The sequence below is a fragment of the Strix uralensis genome, chromosome 11 (assembly GCF_047716275.1).
Source record: "Strix uralensis isolate ZFMK-TIS-50842 chromosome 11, bStrUra1, whole genome shotgun sequence".
NCBI classification, from domain to species: domain Eukaryota; kingdom Metazoa; phylum Chordata; class Aves; order Strigiformes; family Strigidae; genus Strix; species Strix uralensis.
The window spans coordinates 26,335,816-26,352,762 of record NC_133982.1 but is presented as its reverse complement, the minus strand read 5'-3'; the positions used below and the strand labels follow the sequence as shown (position 1 = coordinate 26,352,762).

Genomic DNA, 16,947 nt, shown 5'->3' with positions numbered 1-16,947 from the left:
AATTATCCCACCATCTCTTGCAGGTCCTCAATCCTCAAAATACCTGGACAAATTTAAGAGACGAAGAATGTTACTCAGGAATACTGAAAGCCATGTTGTTTTTCTTCAATTCATGAGGAATCACAGTAGTAATTCATCACATGGCGTCCTGGTTTAGATAGGATAGGGTTAAGTTTCCCCAGCAGTGGGGGGAAGCTCTAGCGGGGTTATTCATATACCACGCTGAAGTCACCTCCTGGTGCCCAAGTGCGGCAGCGTGGGAGAGTCGGTTAACGCGTGTGTTATGCCATCTCTCCGTTCTCACTGCTGTATTGGTACATAGCTTGCTCTGTTCATTGTTATTACTGTTGTTGTTGTTGTTTGTTGTGTTGCTGTTGCACTGTTGTATTAAAACTTCTCCTTATCTCAGCGCCGGGGCTTTGTATTTCACTCCCGTTGTGAGGGAGGGGCAGTGGCCGTGCGGTCTCAGACCCCGGCAGGGACTAAACCACCACACATGGTATGATCACCACAAAGACATATAACAAACTTCATATCGCTCTATTCCCAAAACACTGAATCTGATAATGAAGTGATAGGTAAAGCTTCCTCAAATAAGTTCTCTCTCCAATTCTGCCTGAGAAGACTTTCTTGATTATATATGACATGGGAAAGTAAGTAATATACCAAAACTCTTCAGGAAAAGGAAATGCCTTCAGATCATTTGCAAAACGAGGTGAAAACAATTGTGTGCTGTAACTGTTTGAACTGAACAAAAACTGTCAATAAGCTTGCGTATAGAAAACAATTGCAGAGTATAAGTTTCAAACATAAAGGATATCTTTACCTGAATGCAAGTGATTGCTGGGACTTGTTTCTTCAAAAAATTCATTCTTGAGTTGAATTCCTGGCGAACAAGATATCCTCGACAGCAAGCCTGAAGTTTTGTAATCAGGTTCTCATTGGCCAGCCACAACTGCTCTCGGTTGTATGCCGCTGTGACTCCAGATATGGTGCTCTGGATTAACATTATGGTAGGAAGAAGAGTCAGAAAAAGAGAACGGAGATACAAGCATCATGATGTTACATCAGCTTTCTGTATCGTGCTTACAGGAAACTTCAACATTGCCTTTCACAACACCACGGACCGACAGGATGAATTTTTCTGAAATGGGAGAAGGAGTTTTGACACACACAAATCTGATGACACCCAGTGAAATAAATGAGTTACTAAACTTGTTAACGTGACTATGGCATTGAGGCATTTTCTCTTAAGAGCTGCATTAAGGATGGGAACAGTAGGAACATCATCTTTTCAGAGAAAGAGCATGTGTTATCTACGCTACCTGTATCTCCTCCCGTGACAGCTGCATGTCATTTTGCACAAAATCCGCTGGTTCATCCCATCCTCCCTCTTTGGTCCTCAGGTTATGATAATAATGATAGCCTCCTCTCACCCAGTGTTTCACCCATTCACTGCCATCGCCCCCTAAGAGCAGAAACTGAAGTGTAAGTCTCAATAACAGACAAGTGTCTTATCTGTCCCACATACAAATGTTGCAACTAGGAAATCCACACATACAGATGCTCCTTCCTCCAAGCAAGAGGAGGAATGTTTCCGAGTCCCTAATGACCTCATATGACAACTACCTAAACACAACACATCCTACAAGTGGACAACATTCTACTATTCACTTTTTAAAAACTTAGTTCACAAAGCATCCACAGTTGCCACCTGTAACACACGACTTCTCCCCAGAGTCTTTTTCACTTCTGGTTCTGATTCCACATCCAATAATATTGAATTTATTTCACTGTTAGCTACTTGACCTTTACCTGCTGCCATTTTTCTTCTCTTAACTTCTGACAGCTCTCGCTGGTACGTCTCAGCACATTCTGGAGTGACTCCATATAGCCCAACATCCGGTGAACGCAAGGCACTTAGGGTCTGGCTCACATCACCATGATCTACTGCTTCATTAATGGCCAGAATTCCTAAAGAGACTTGGATAACACAAGGAAGCAGGTTATCTTGGCATTCAGGGGCTCAGTGACTCACAGCAAACACAGAACAACAGAATAGAGCAAGGCAACTGTGAACACCTGCTTACAGTTGGTGTGTATACACACAAATATTTAAGTTTATATAAATACAAAATACAAATAAAAACAATCAGGCAACTTGCAGCATGGAGGCCTCTTCAGTAACCAGTGTCCAACCGTATGTGGTACTGCACCTGGCAGCACATAATTTGTGTGCCCCAAGTGCCAGTATGGTGCTGATTTACCACCAATATTTCTCAGCAACACACAATGTTTTAGCTCTACGCTGACATCCATTTTAGTTAAGGCAGTTTTTTCTGGCAGAGCAAGTCACAACTCTAAAGGGGCCTTTTCAACAACTAGTACCATCCATCCCTAGTGAAAAAAAGTATGGAGTAGTTTGTTAACAATTCAAAAACCTGATTGGGGAAAGACAGAGGGCAGAGGAAGAGAAAAATAACAACATGTCATTCCAGGGCTACTCTACAACCGCAACTCAAATACAGACGTATTCACAAGAGCACAGGAATCGCTCTGACACAGCGAACGTCAAATACAGTAATTTTCAGCAGTAGGTAAGACTGCAAAAATGTCTGTTCGTACATGGATAGATAAGGGTATCTGAAGATCTTATTCAGGCTTAAGGGCACATACTTTAATCCTGGTTTTGACCAAATGTTCCTTGCCATGATTCCTTGGTACCCAGCAAACAAACAGCGTATACACAGAACAGGTCATCAGAATATATCAAAAGACTTTAAAAACCCTCACATTTTGTTAAAGAGAATGCTTCTGTCAGGAACAACAAGAAAAAACCCAAACCAAAACACCCCCACAAAAACGTCAGTTTAAAAAAAAAAACCCCAACTTCAGCAAAGAGTAGTAATTACTTCACTGATTCTGGAGACAGAAATGACATCATTATAAAGACTGGGATGTAATGATGGGCAGGCCAGTCCGCCTGCAAACTGCGCTGAGGAGCAAAGGTGGGTATCACTGATGTGTGTGATTGTCTGCATTTGAAAAAGATGTGGCGTAGTCTAGAAATACTTAATAGAAGCAAGAGAAGACAACAGTATGCCACACAACTAAAAGGTAACGCGCACTGGAAAACACCATTTAAATTCTGCATGTGAACATTCTCATACTTAACCACCCACACACCCAATTAGTTGCAAATGACAAACAATGTGATAGAGGTTTGCCAAAGGAGGCAACACTGTCACACGCAAAACTGGAAAAATGGCATATCCCTCCAAAAGGTAAGAAATTCAGTGTGTGAAGAATCACTCTTCAAAGAAAAATTATTACACCAGAAGCACATAAGCACATTTGATGTCCTTTGCCACATTTACATGACATTTCCAGCTCCCAACATTTCCTGAAGTAACCAGTATTTGGTTGATAATGGGGATTAACTGCAATTTTGTGTGACAATACTTACATCTCTCCGACTCCTCTGTGTCCTTGTTAGCCCTATGAATCCCATCCTGAATTTCATCTAGCCAAAGTACAGCTGTTTCATCCTGTGTGTCCTGAAGAGAATATACGATGCAGAAAATATACATAACATGAGGAGAAAAGTATCACTATTTTTGCAAAGTAAAATAATCTGTAATCAACGATAGTCAATATTGTAGTTTTCTGTATCAGAGGGAACAGGAAGCATTTCAGTCTTTCTAACTGACTCCAACACAAAGACATGTGCATTTGTGACTAGCAAAGACTACTAGGGCATTACCAGACTCAATACCTCCCAATCAAATACTCTTTTCAGGAAACAGAATGAAGACGAAATTCTGTCAGTGGGAACCACTCTGATATGCAAAGAGAACACAAGGCCAAGGACTCAGTACTGGTTAGTCCTAAAGCCCTACTTGCTAAGAGGACATGACTTTCAAGGAATAGAAGTTAGTCCTTTGTCAGAACACGGTTACAAAGAGTTCTTAGAACAGAAAGCTGCTGATGCACATCTCTGTGCAGAAGCTAAAAACTCTCAGGTAACTAATGCCACATCAGGCTGTTATTGTTCCTGTCCACAGAAGTTCACAAGTCTGTACAAACTAGCAAACCAAAAAGCATTGTACATATGGTGGCTGGGTGTACATGCTCAAAGCCACGTTTCAAGTTGTTGTTTAAGAGATTGTTTGTCAAGGAGCAGTGATCCCACAGTATCCTGTATTTTGGTTGGGATTTGAAGAAATCCAGTCAACTAATATTACATGCAGAAATTTGAGAAGAGGAAAGAGACAAGTGTTTAGCCAGTCCCAAAATATACATAAAGAACAATGATCCAGCAGTTGCCAAGTGTAGCCTTCTCCCCACCCACTGTTGCTTCCTGTAGGTAACTACTGAAAGAAGTGCCAAGACACAACTGCCACCTCTCTGACAACTCTCGTCATACAAACAGAACACAGGAAATTTATTTCTGGTATGGAATAATAATCACACTGCACAAAAAAAGCCACTATTTACACTGTTCAAGAGCTTTAGGGCCAGACTGAAAATTAACATTTCTCTACATGCCCTCCACATTTTTCCCCACTCTTTTGGCGGGTCTGAAGCTGCCATGCTTACTGATATCTCATTCAAGAGACCAACACGCCTTTCACAGGCAAGTCTCATCTGAAAGCCCAGAGGGTCCCACAGGAGTACCAGCAACAGTGAAACTCTTGTCCAGGGAGTGGGGGAGAATAATCAAAGAAACAACTTCCTCTACTGTAATCTCTACCAGCAAAAATCAACCCAAAGACTATCAAAACCATCCCATGGTTTTCTATGGATTTACTGTTGCAGGCTTTTCGGAAGGTACACAGTGCAACCTACTACAGAGTCTACTGTTTTTCTCTCTCTCCTCGTCATGTGAGAAACGTGCATCACACAGCGCTCCCCATTCACATAAGCAACTGAACAACGTCTTGCGGTGAACTACAACCCCTCTCAGCCCCGAAGTACCAAAATCACTAGTTAGCAAGTAACAACTGACTTCAGATAGTGGCTATTTTCCCCACTAAGTTACTTTATAATATGATCTTTCAATTTCTGAAATTATTACCATGCTGCTAGGAGAAGCCCTAAACTGAACACATGCCTAAATAAGGTAATTTCATGCCAACTGAGAAGTTACCAGCACAGCCTGGCAGAAGCTTACTCGAACTAAAGAGAGTTCATTATTTCATTCTGACTCAGCAGGAGGAAATGCTTCAGCACAAAATGGGTTCCTGAGAAACATTAACCCGTTCAGGGTCCTTGGGGAAGCTGCTTAATGATTTTCATCAAAAATGTATAGTTTTCAGCTATTGACATCATGTGGATTTACCTTTAGTCAAAATAATTGAAAAAAATATATATATCAGTGTTCTGATCTTATACCAATGTAGATCTCAGTCTCCATGCAAAATTCTGCATTGGTATTAGAGCAATGAGCTTCACAGCAGAAAAAAAAACCCCAAACCACTCTCAAGCCACTGAAAGCTGAGACATCTGCTACTTCTTTGCAAATAGATTAGAAAAAGAAGTCAGAATCTCATCTACACTACTCAATCAGTTGCATATACACAGGCACAGTCTCATCGCCTTTCCTAAACCCGTAAGATAAGACTTGCCCTTCCTCTCCCCACCTTCACCTTCACCTTTAGTCAGTTATTGAAAGCGGCAACTATGTACAAGTAGGTAGAAGTCCTTGGCTAATAAGAAAAACAATGAGCGCTCAAAAAGTCACTAGCAATAGAAGTGTCACCAGGTGAACAAGAGGCATCAGTACATATTTTGCTAGTAGCATGTATTTTGCTTCAATTATTTTTTCTAATTTATCCCTTAACAGATTTTTCTACTTTCAGAAACTTTCTTTTCTCCGTATATAACTATGCCTATGACTACATTTAACAAAGAACACTGGAAAAATAATACTTAAGCTTGCAGCAAACTTGCATTCAGAAGTTCAGAGCTCCTAGAATGAACATGGTCTCCTTGCGAAAACAGATGAAGCAAATTATTTCTTCACAAACAAGACACACATCTCATTCTGGACCTACAATTAGCTATAGCAAGCCACCTCGTGCTTATATTAGCATGATATTATGGGTATAATATCCTTATACCCATCTTTGTAGTTCATGAAGATTCATATGGTCTGGCTGCAAATCTCTTTCTCTAGTATAGAAAGATCCAAACCAACTGGGTAAGATCAGTTGATGGTATGTATGAATGCCCAGCTCTCCACTTCCAGTTTTGATTCCTGGCTTTCAGGATGAGTAATAAGCCCATTACACAGACGTAAAGGTTTTTTGAGAGGTGGCATTTACTTGCACTCACCTGTGCTTTCTCTCTCTTGGCTCGAAGTAGTGTATCCTGGTAATGCTGTGCTACCTTTCGGGCTACACCCTCCAATTTTGCTGCAGGAATTTGTAAGGCTTGAATAGTCTTTTTAGTGTCCCCTTCATCCAGAGCTTCATTTATAAGACCAATTGCCAAAATCCCTAGGGAGAACGGTGTAGGGGGAGAAACGCAAAGTTCCATTTTTGGTCAACAATAATCATAAGCATTGTTTCACAAGACAAGTGCAGTTAGTCCTTCCTAAACCAGGTATCGGCTGAGAACTGCAATATTTTTAACAGAAAACTTTATTTACTTATAAAGAAAGCAAGACTATTGCTCCACCTGAAAATAGTCATAATGCCTGCGGCACTGCAATTAAAAAAACGGGGTGGCCAAAAAAGAGGACTCAGGGAGACCACATGCAGGGATAGAATTGAGTCCTCAGACATCCAACTCAGGGCCACTGGAAGAGAACTATCAAAGCCCAAATGGCCAGAGTTCATAGGTTACAGTCTTCCAAGGTTCTGACTTCTCTAGAAAGAAATCTTCACATAAAGCTAAAGATTTGTATAGAATACCACTTAAAAATAGTAACTTCATATTTCAGAAAACTTTTATTAAATATATGTACTATTAGCTGTATTATCAGAGATGTGGATGCTATTCAAGTACAGTAAAATTTACCATTCAGCTAAATAAAAATAAACAAAAATACCTATCTTATAGTTAGCTAAATGCAAACAGAGTCTACATCATACATGCCCTACCTACAGAAACCATCTCCTGCGAATCACAAAATAACTTGGGTTGAGGTGGACCCTAGAGGTTATCTGATTCAATTCCCTGCTTAAAGAAGGATCAATTCAAATCATGGTTTGATCAGTACAGAATAAAGAGATCTTTTAGACAAAAGAAAGCAAGGACCTCAGCGTGGAGATTTCCAATTTTGGTTAATGTAGCCGAAGACTGTGACTTTTTTCTTCTACACAGGAAAGTGAATCACAAAAGTTTGTATGAAAAACAGAACCTCTTAGGGAAGAAGTGGTATTTGCATGAAATTAGGGAAAAATATACATTGAGGACACTGCAAGAACCAGGACTGCTAAAATGATGGCATGGTTTTTGTCAAAAAGCAGATATAATAACTGTTTGACTTTGGAAAAGGCACAGAATGTAAGTAGTAATTCTGATTAGTTTGCTAATATGGGCATGACAAGATTACTTCATGGAACAACAATATATTACAGCTCCTCGTGAGAAAGCATTTTTTAATTTGAATCTACCGACAAGGATAGCGGAAATGAAAAATATATGCTTGTATGCCTTGAGGACCTACTTGGGACTAATTTAACTTATTCATAGACAGGAGATAAAAAGTGTCTTTGCATAAGGACATATATGAAGCAGACCAAAGAATTAAGAATTCCCCGTGAGAACAGCATATGTCATTATAGGATTTCCTGCGCCTTTTCTACAGCATAAGGAGTGCTATAAGAAACAGGGTGCTGGGACTACACAAACTTTTAGACTGCTGCTGTGACCTCTTACATAGAAAAGATACTATGAGACTGGCGTGTGCAGGCACCAGTGTGGGTCTGTGTTTGCGTGGTTTCCTCAAATCTGCTCATGTGACCCAAACAGGAAAACCAGTATCTATTTGGAGATCCAGGAAACAATTTAATCAAGATAGCAGCTCTTGAATTAAAATGTAACCCTCTCTAGAGTATAAAGTCTTTTCAAGGTGAAACACAACTCACCAACTACACAACAAGAAGTGGCAAGAAGACACCTGTTTGTCTCAGTGTACAATATAAACTTTATCATCACCTCCACATTTGCAACAACACTCTCCCCCCTTACGATGCAAGGCTTTGAGCTAAATATTACAAAAATGGCTTGAAATTAAATGTCACACTACTTGCACATGCAGGAGGTTTTCAGTACTGGTCACAACCAAAAATTACGGTCCGCTAATGAAACTGAAAAAAATTAATAGCAAGTTAAACCACCTGATATAGAACCTTACAAGGATCTACCTAAGAATAAGCTGGCTTAATTGTGCTATTTTCAATGACTCCTCTATCTCCACTCTGGATTTTAAGTCAACACTGTCTTAGAGAAAGGCGAATTACTCCAGTTTTCTGTTTTGCTGAAATTTTCATCGTTATGCTCAATCCCAGTCTTTTATCACTGATAAAGACACACTTATTAACATAAACACTACTAAAAATTAGAAATGAAAAAATGCAGAACTAGAAGAAGCATAGAAGTTAGGTTAACACCCATTCACATTTCTCAGCTTGCATCACGAATTTTTTCCTTCAAGAGTATTTGTTTTGGTACTCGCAGTTGCTGCATACACTTATAACTTCTATGGGTTTTTGTGTATTTTCCTATCAGGGATTTTTTTGCACTTTACTAATATCTTGTACTAAAAGGCAACAGCTGTGCAGGCATATTCTTCTACTGGTCAGAAGATCAGTTATCAGTCATTTCAGCTTTTATAGATACTGGTTTTAACAACTAGTAGTCATATACAGTGTTAAAACAGAAAATAAAAGCTTCTAATTTCCTGATGGAACTAACTGTAAACAAAGCAATTAACCTCTTAAGAGATCAGCACTTTCCATTTCAACTCTAATTTGAGATTTGGGTCTCAGTATCTTGAACTTTGAATTTGAATGGCATCACACTGATGAGATAATTAAATGTTCTTTGAAAAAATAAAAACCTGTATCAAATGTTTTAAGCAAAAACATCTGAATACATAACTGTTGAACAGACAGCACTTCAGAATAAACTTTTTTGGGCATCTCTGTTGACCTATCCCTGAATCAAAGTAACTCCAAAAGCCTCGTTCTTTGATGCAATATTTGCACTGCTGATCTTCAAATAAACTGTAATTTTGAAGTAGTTTTAATACAGCAAGGCATTAAAGGACTGAGAATAAGACCTGGAAATAAACTCATCTCTCTTTTTCATTCAAGCTCCTCATCCACTACAGAAATGCATCTGACAGATCATTACATCTGAGAGTCATCAACACAGAGACGGGTAGCTTAGCTTGCATTTGCAGGTCGGAGTACCCACAGATGAAGAGTAGAGGAGCATCCTGGACTGAGCCTGTGGAACACTAAATATTGTAAATGTAAAAAGGCCAAAGTATGTTCAAAAGAAGGAGTAAAAGGGAGAAGAGGAAAACCTGAACAGGCCAGAGATGGCAACCAAAGAGAGAACAAGACTTCAAAAAAAAGTGACTTCTACTGAACACAGCAAATGAGGAAAAAGGATGGAGTACTCCCAGACTAGACTACAATTAACTCAGAGATTTTGTTAATAGTTTTCATTACATTTGAGAGATTGAAGCAAAATTAGGAAATATTCTAGACTAATCCTAGACACTGGCAGCAGACAGCATATTTTGTTATCCCAAAAGGGTTGAAATTTGAATTGGAAGGATTAATAAACTGTTTGGAGATACTGATTTCAATACCACAGACACTCCTGACTGCCTGATCTCTCCATCAACAGTCCTGTTATCAAGCCTTTTATATTACAGACCACCAAGTCTTGCTACAACTAAGATCTTCCTAGACATCTAATGTATGACTCAACTACAAGTCAATCAATAACTTCTTGTATTGACATGCACCTAATTTTAGAATTCCTTATGAGCTAGGCTCAGTCAAGCATAAATCAAGCAAACTTACTTTCATGTTCCTCATGCACAACTATGTTCACACGATCAACACATGACTGGATATCATTCCATGTGATAAATTCATTTCCTTCTGCACGTGTTTGAGCTTTCAGCTTCATCAAATCATCGATGTATCTGTCAAAGAACAAAAACCAAAACCAACAAACATCACATCGCAACAAGCTGGCCAGGGAACACATAACATGGCATGAGATTTGTGCACAGAGTGGGAGAGGTAACATAAGGGTTTAAACTAGAACAAATATGAAAAGGGGGCAGAAGAGAAAGAGGAAAGGCTGCATGCAGGATGGTCAGCCCAAATGTGAAATAACAGACAAGAGCAGTAAAACACTGAATGGTGGTCCAGGGCAAAGAACACAGTGGGTGAGCTGGTGTATTATCGGTGACAACCTAATTGTACCACAACATGGCTTTAATGTGAACTTCACAAGAAAGTGTTGTAAGATGGCACAGAAATCAGACCAGTAAGAAACAGTAATCACAACTACAAGATGCAAGAGCCGATGGAGATTAAATCAATACTGTAATAAATAATGTAGAAAGAACATTAAGTGTAAGAGGGGAAAAAAGCATTCAAGAAGCGACAGAATATAATCAAAATCAAAGAAAGACATGATCCCTTGAAATATCCACCTCTGAGAGTTCTCATCCTCAATGTTTGTAAGCCCTGTGACAGGACTGCTCAGTTGTTTCCACACTGTATTCACATCCCCTGAATCCAAAGCCCTATTAATCAGGGCCACAGAAGACAGCATCTCTACAGCAACAGATAATTCTGGATGAGTGAGGTTACCCTGCATACAAAGAGGACAACAAATTAATTTCACTTGCTCTTTACAAACTATTGCTGCACATGCAACACGGAATAGAGTAGTTGTCAGAGTAGTGGCTTAACAAAGCAAAGGGACAACCTTTATGACATGAAAGTAGAAAGCTGAGTATCATAAACAAAGCTAGAACACCAAGTAAGAGATTAAAGTAGAATCTCTTATAGGGACAAGCAGCTCAAGAGTTAGGAATTAAACTGCACAACAGAACAGACTGAACACCAAAACAGTTCTATGAAGACTCAAGACAAGTTTGTTCCAGAGAACACATTGAACGAAACAGAGAAGGTAGGGCCGGTGATCCACACCAACTTCCAGAAATAGGAGAGCACGTGGTACTTACTTCAGGGCTCTGTTGCTGCAAGGTGGCCAGCTCCCTTTGGTAAAGATCTGCAGCAAATGCATAAACCTCTGGTAACTGCGCCTCTGGATTCATCATTTCTGTCACAGTCTTCTCAGCATCACCCATTCGAATTGCAGAATTAATTCTGGCTACTGCTGCCAGCCCTAGAAGTTCAAAGAGGTAGCACAAAAAATGAGGAAGGCAGACAGTTGACTCCCCAGTAATAAGAGCACTTTTATTCTACTCAATAATCAGATACCTAACAAGGAAAAGAATAATTTCCTTAGCTTCAGGAAGTGAGTGAAGCTTTCTGATCCATACTTTCCCACTTAGTCTTCCACTACTGTAGACAACTAAAATACATAATGCCTTCTTTACAATAAAGCTCATGTTTAAAACCAATTCACCTTTTTGCTTGGTTATCAGTGGATTGTTTCTCTGTTTCAGTCTTTTGATAGTAAGAAGCTTCATGATTGCAAATTTTTGGACGGATGAGTAGTAACAGCTTTTTCTTCCTGTCTGTGTCTCTTCTGCTCAAGGCAGTAACAGGCACTCTATAGTGGGTACACATTGGCTAACTTTAAAATATCACACATAGGTAAACAAATGCTGAGCTCCACATTGAACAAGTAAGGTACTTTGCAGGCAGCCTCCTAGTTATTAGGCATTCACTATTTTCCTCTTGCATTCTAAACCCTCTCTCCCCAGATCTCTAGCAGTCTCCTTTCTACCTATTATAAATTGCACTCATTCCTCTTGCACAGCCAGAACTGAACAGTCTTCTCCAGAAAAGAGCTCTGCATGGTGTCAGAAGCATCAATCAAAAAACAATCAGCCATTGTGATCTGTATTTTATTTGCTACGTGATATTTAGAAACAGTTAAATGTTCTGTAGCTCAAACCAAGTAAGATTTATGTCAATGGTCAGCAGGTAACCTAGCTTTCACACCTCATGGAGCAATCCAGATCTCCTTCACAGATCCATACCACAAAAACTTATCCAAACATTCTAGAAAAAGAGGTAATTTAAGGTGGATGACGAAGTTCCATGTTTCTTAGTATTTCAAATTATATGCTGTTATCTCCAGCAGTACTGTAAGAGCTGGATAAAAGACACTAAATCATCAGGGCAAGTCTCTCTTTAGTGTTCTTAGCAGCCACAAAGTACTTAAAAGGACATTCATAATGGTTTGAGAGAGACTTCATGTATCCCCACATAGACTCAAATATTGTGTCATCTCATCTTTTTGATCACATCCATGGCCACTTCACTGCAATAATTTCTGCTGATCCTTACTTTGCTGATACTGTTGTGCTGCCCTGTTAGCAGCATCCACTCCCGACTGCAACTCTTCCTTCTGCAAAGGACCTGTAAGGCCAGCCTAAGAAAAAAAAAAAAGAAACCAGGAAGGTGAAATGATGTCAGCTTACTCACTTCAAATAGCTCAATAAAAAAACAAACCAACCAGCTTTTCCTTAAAACGCTCTAATGCCACATAGCTTCTACAAACAAATAATGCCACATATGTGAGGAAGATAGAAATTACTCACCAGATTCTCAGTTCATATGCTGAAAGGCTGTATGTATACATTGCAATTCCTTTTACACTATTAGAAGTGCAGTCTGATGAACACAGCAGTTAAAGTCAAGACCCAGCTTCCAAAATTGTAAAACATTTAAGACAAAGGGGACAATTCTGTAGGAAAAGACTCCCTGTACACGAACTGTGTGCTGGAGTGAAATTAGTACTTGTATAGTTTGCCATGAAGTGGCACACTAATTAATTAATGCTCCATTTTACCTCTGAGCTACAAAAGAGGTAGCAAAATGTCAAAAATTAACAACATGCAGTTTTGGCTTATACATACATGCTTCTTGGACTACACAGTACCACATGAATACAATCAGAAAAGGAGACTGATTGACTGGGAAGCAGGAGGGCTTGAACAACTTGGGTAGTAGCCATATAGGTCACGCCCCTTCGTATAGTTCACACAGTAAAGATGGCAATTCTCCAAAAGCAACAATAGACCACATTTATGTAACAAAACCCTTCAATTACATTCTGGAATCATGTGCAATCTGACTTGGCAGTTTAGAACACAGCTGAACTTGGGTTTTGTGGCTGCTAAAAAACTTGGTAAAAATCTTCCCAGTCCTGTTTCATCCCTAGAGACATCTTTGGACAACTACTGAGAGTTTCTGCCACACCAAAGTTTGGTAGGACTTTTAAAAAAGCCCCCACTTTTCCTGTTTTATCTTAACTGTAGGTCCCAAGAAACACAGCTTGTGAAGATCATTCTTCAGAGTTAAGTGACAAATCTGAATAGCAACAGCTGCGAGGCTGTGTGCTGTAGAATTCCTCATACCCCCACAGAAGGGTATAACAGCAATACACACATCCTTTATCCCAAAACAGCACATTTTCTGTAAGGAATTATTCTCTTAGGAACATTGTTTAGCTATTGACCAAACAAATCTTGCATCACACCAAAAAAAACCCCCACACCCAACAAATAAAAATAAATAAATAAACAATCAAGAGTGGCCCTGAATTACTGCTGTATGCCTTTCAGATTGAGGAATCCTCCTGAACACAAAAAAGGTGCAGTCCAGCAGAAAAAGCTGTAACGGTCTACTAAAAAAAGGTATTGTATACCTATATATATATATATATCAACTTATATTGATGCAAATAGATTTTGACAGGGTTCAGGGAAGAGGACATGTTAAGTTAGTAGAAATGCAGGTCCTAATGAGCTTTATGGAGGGACTGTGCAAAGTGGGAGAATGTATCAGGTACAGTCACAAAGCTAACTCAGTCCTCCTCTACTGATAGGTATATCTTCGTGTTCTGTACTTTCCCACTGGTCTCAGAGGCCTGGGATTCGCAAGAAAAAAATCGTATCAGTAGAGGCAAGGAAAGTATTCAGTACCACAGCCTTTGCGATCCACGTCATCTGCTGCCCTTCCCCATTCAGCAGCCGTCCCAGGTATTTCTCTAGTCTTCCTTTTGCTGTCGATATATCTATGTAGAAGTCATTCTTGTTACCCTTCATGTTCCCTGCCAGATTCAGGTCCAGTTGGGCTTCAGCTTCCAGCTTTCTTAACCCCACCCCACATGCTCAGATGGCATCTCTGTATTCCTCCTGAGCCACCTGATCCTGCTTCCTTTTTCTGTTTTGAGCTTTGTGGGAAGTTCTCTGGTTCACCCATGAAGGCCTCCTGCCACCTTTGCCTGACTTTCTGCTCATGCAGGCAGGCCATTCTCAAGCTTGGAGGAGGTGATCCTTGAAAAGTCAACAAGCTCTCCTGGACCTCTCTTCCAGGAGTACAGTCTGCAGGATTCTTCCAAATAGATCCCCGAACAGGTCTTCAGGCTCTCTTGAAGGCCAGAGCTGTGATCCCACTTTTTACCTAGTTCCCTCCTCTCAGGATCCTCAAGTCTATCATCCCACTGCCTCATAGTCACTGCACCCAAGGCTTCCCCTGACCTTCCCATCTTCAACTACTTCCTCCTTGTCTGTATTAGGTCCAGCAAAGGACCTTTCCTCATCAACTCCTCTGTTAAATATGCCAAGAAGTTATCACCAGCGCACTCCACAAATGTCCTGGATTGCTTGTGCACTGTGTTGTCCTTACAGCAGATCAGCCAGTTCAAGTCCCCCCAGAGGGACTCAGGCCTGTGAACACAAGGCATCTTCCACTTGTCTGAAGAAGGCCTTATCTACTTCTGCCTGATCAAGCAGTCTGCAGCAGATACCCACCACAATGTCATACACGTTGGTCTGCCTGCTAATCCTGACCCATAAGCTCTCAACTGGTTCATCATACGTCTCAAGACAGAGCACCATGCATTCCAGCTGCTCTCTCACACGAAGGGCTACTTCCCCTCATCGCCACCCCATCCTGATCTTCCCAACAGGCCTGTATCCAACTGATGGCAGCATCCAGTTCTGGTAGCTATCCCACCACATCTCTGTGATCCCAGTGATAGCACAACTCTGTCGCTGCACACAGACCTCTAATGCCTCCTAATCATTCCCCACCCTACATGCAGTAGTGTACAAGCACTTCAGAGAGGCACCTGGTCATGTTGACTTTCCAGGAAATAGGTAAGAGATTCCCTTATAACACTGCTCTCATCGCTTCTGGACAGACGCTAGAGGTAGGTCCCCTTCAGCCCTGTCTTGCTGATTTCAGGGTGTCTCTCATCCACACCACTCTACACCCTTTGCTTCCCAACCCAGCTGACCACTTCCTCACTTGGAGACATGATCACCAGATACCTTCAACAATTTGGGAATAAACATGGTATGGGGTTTGATCACCTCCTTCATTCTTACACGTACTGCGTAAGAAAGGTCAACCCAGAAGCTTGATGTTTGCTGACTTCACAGAGAACTAAAAGGGCAGTTTTGTGAGCAAGGCAGTGTGAACAGCATTCTGAGGCTCGCATCAGGTTTGTCAACACAGTTTGACAACACACTCTGATTTGTTCTCATGCCTTTAACTGCTGCCATTAAATATGCATTTAAATATGCTGAAAGACACACTACTCAGCTAAGCAGTGGCTTACAACAGTGAATTACGTATGATCCTTGGTGCCTGACACTGAATGTTTGTTTCCCACCTGCCAGCTCTGGCGATTTAAGAGTCATACTATCAGTGAGGTCTGCTCCAGTACCTCATGATTTAACAGTGGTAAGATTTAAAAGCCTTATGACAAGGCATAGCTACCCTCTCCAAAAATAAACAGAATTTCAAACTTTACATTTATTCAGGACCTCAACTTAAACTGCCAGGCCTTACTACAGATTCAGTGCTCTGCTTGCTTGACATATACCACTTCTGCTCTAAACTGTGGTTCAAAGGTCTCAAGAACAAATATGCTTCTTCAGCCTCTTACTGTAATTATGCAGTCTGAACTTTCCTAGGTCCTTCTACACTTCCTACAGTGCAAAAGCCATTTCATCTCCTCCTCCTCAACAGGTCTTCCAGCAGGCGCTGTTGGGTCACGTCACTGCATTTTCTGCTTACAACATACAAGCACCTAAGCATCTACCACAGTTCCCAAGATCTAGTTCATTGTAACGTATAACTGACCTGTCTGCATTTTTCCTGAATCCAAACACATGCGCTATTTTACTTGTTTACCTTGCTGCAGCTTTTAAAAAATATCATTCATTAAAGAGATGCAACAGTAATAACCATCTTTGTATCAGCGTATTTTCTCCTATTGACATACATGACATTGCGATAATTGAAACAATGCTGGCTTTAAAAGCTATTCTGTGCGTTTTATAAACAGCATACATAAGCAGCCTGCACATAAAATCCACGGAAGAGTTGGCTTGAAATGAGAAACTAAGGTTAAATAGTTATAGAAACAGAATCACTTAGGTTGGAAAAGACCTGTAAGATCGAGTCCAACTGCAAACCTAGCGCTGCAAAGTCCACCAGTAAACCACAGCCCTAAGCACCACGTCTACAAATGGTGTATGGTGGGATTCTCCACAGTGAAAGGAGTTTATGCTTATCTGATAGGTATTTATAAACCACAAACATCCACATTATTTGGGTACTGACAATAGTCAAGTGAGAGGCAAGACACTGCTCTATACACACGAGTTAGTATTTTAAGGTTTAGTAAAAGTATTTAAATTATATATATATATATATATAAGCATTATACTGGCCTTTCATATGCAGAGAT

At 40.4% G+C, this 16,947-nt stretch overlaps 1 protein-coding gene across 2 annotated transcripts in view; it reads right to left on the bottom strand.

Annotated features, from left to right (window-relative positions):
* The window catches only part of IQGAP1 (IQ motif containing GTPase activating protein 1), a 74,824-nt gene that overhangs the window by 22,278 nt on the left and 35,599 nt on the right, over window positions 1–16,947 (bottom strand). For both annotated transcript variants that reach the window (XM_074880096.1, XM_074880097.1), the window contains 9 exons: window positions 12,528–12,612; window positions 11,231–11,394; window positions 10,694–10,854; window positions 10,050–10,174; window positions 6,337–6,500; window positions 3,467–3,557; window positions 1,816–1,983; window positions 1,326–1,468; window positions 827–997 (listed from right to left, as the gene is read on the bottom strand). In XM_074880096.1, the coding sequence (XP_074736197.1) occupies window positions 827–997; window positions 1,326–1,468; window positions 1,816–1,983; window positions 3,467–3,557; window positions 6,337–6,500; window positions 10,050–10,174; window positions 10,694–10,854; window positions 11,231–11,394; window positions 12,528–12,612 (1,272 nt within the window). The remainder of the gene's footprint in view (window positions 1–826; window positions 998–1,325; window positions 1,469–1,815; window positions 1,984–3,466; window positions 3,558–6,336; window positions 6,501–10,049; window positions 10,175–10,693; window positions 10,855–11,230; window positions 11,395–12,527; window positions 12,613–16,947) is intronic.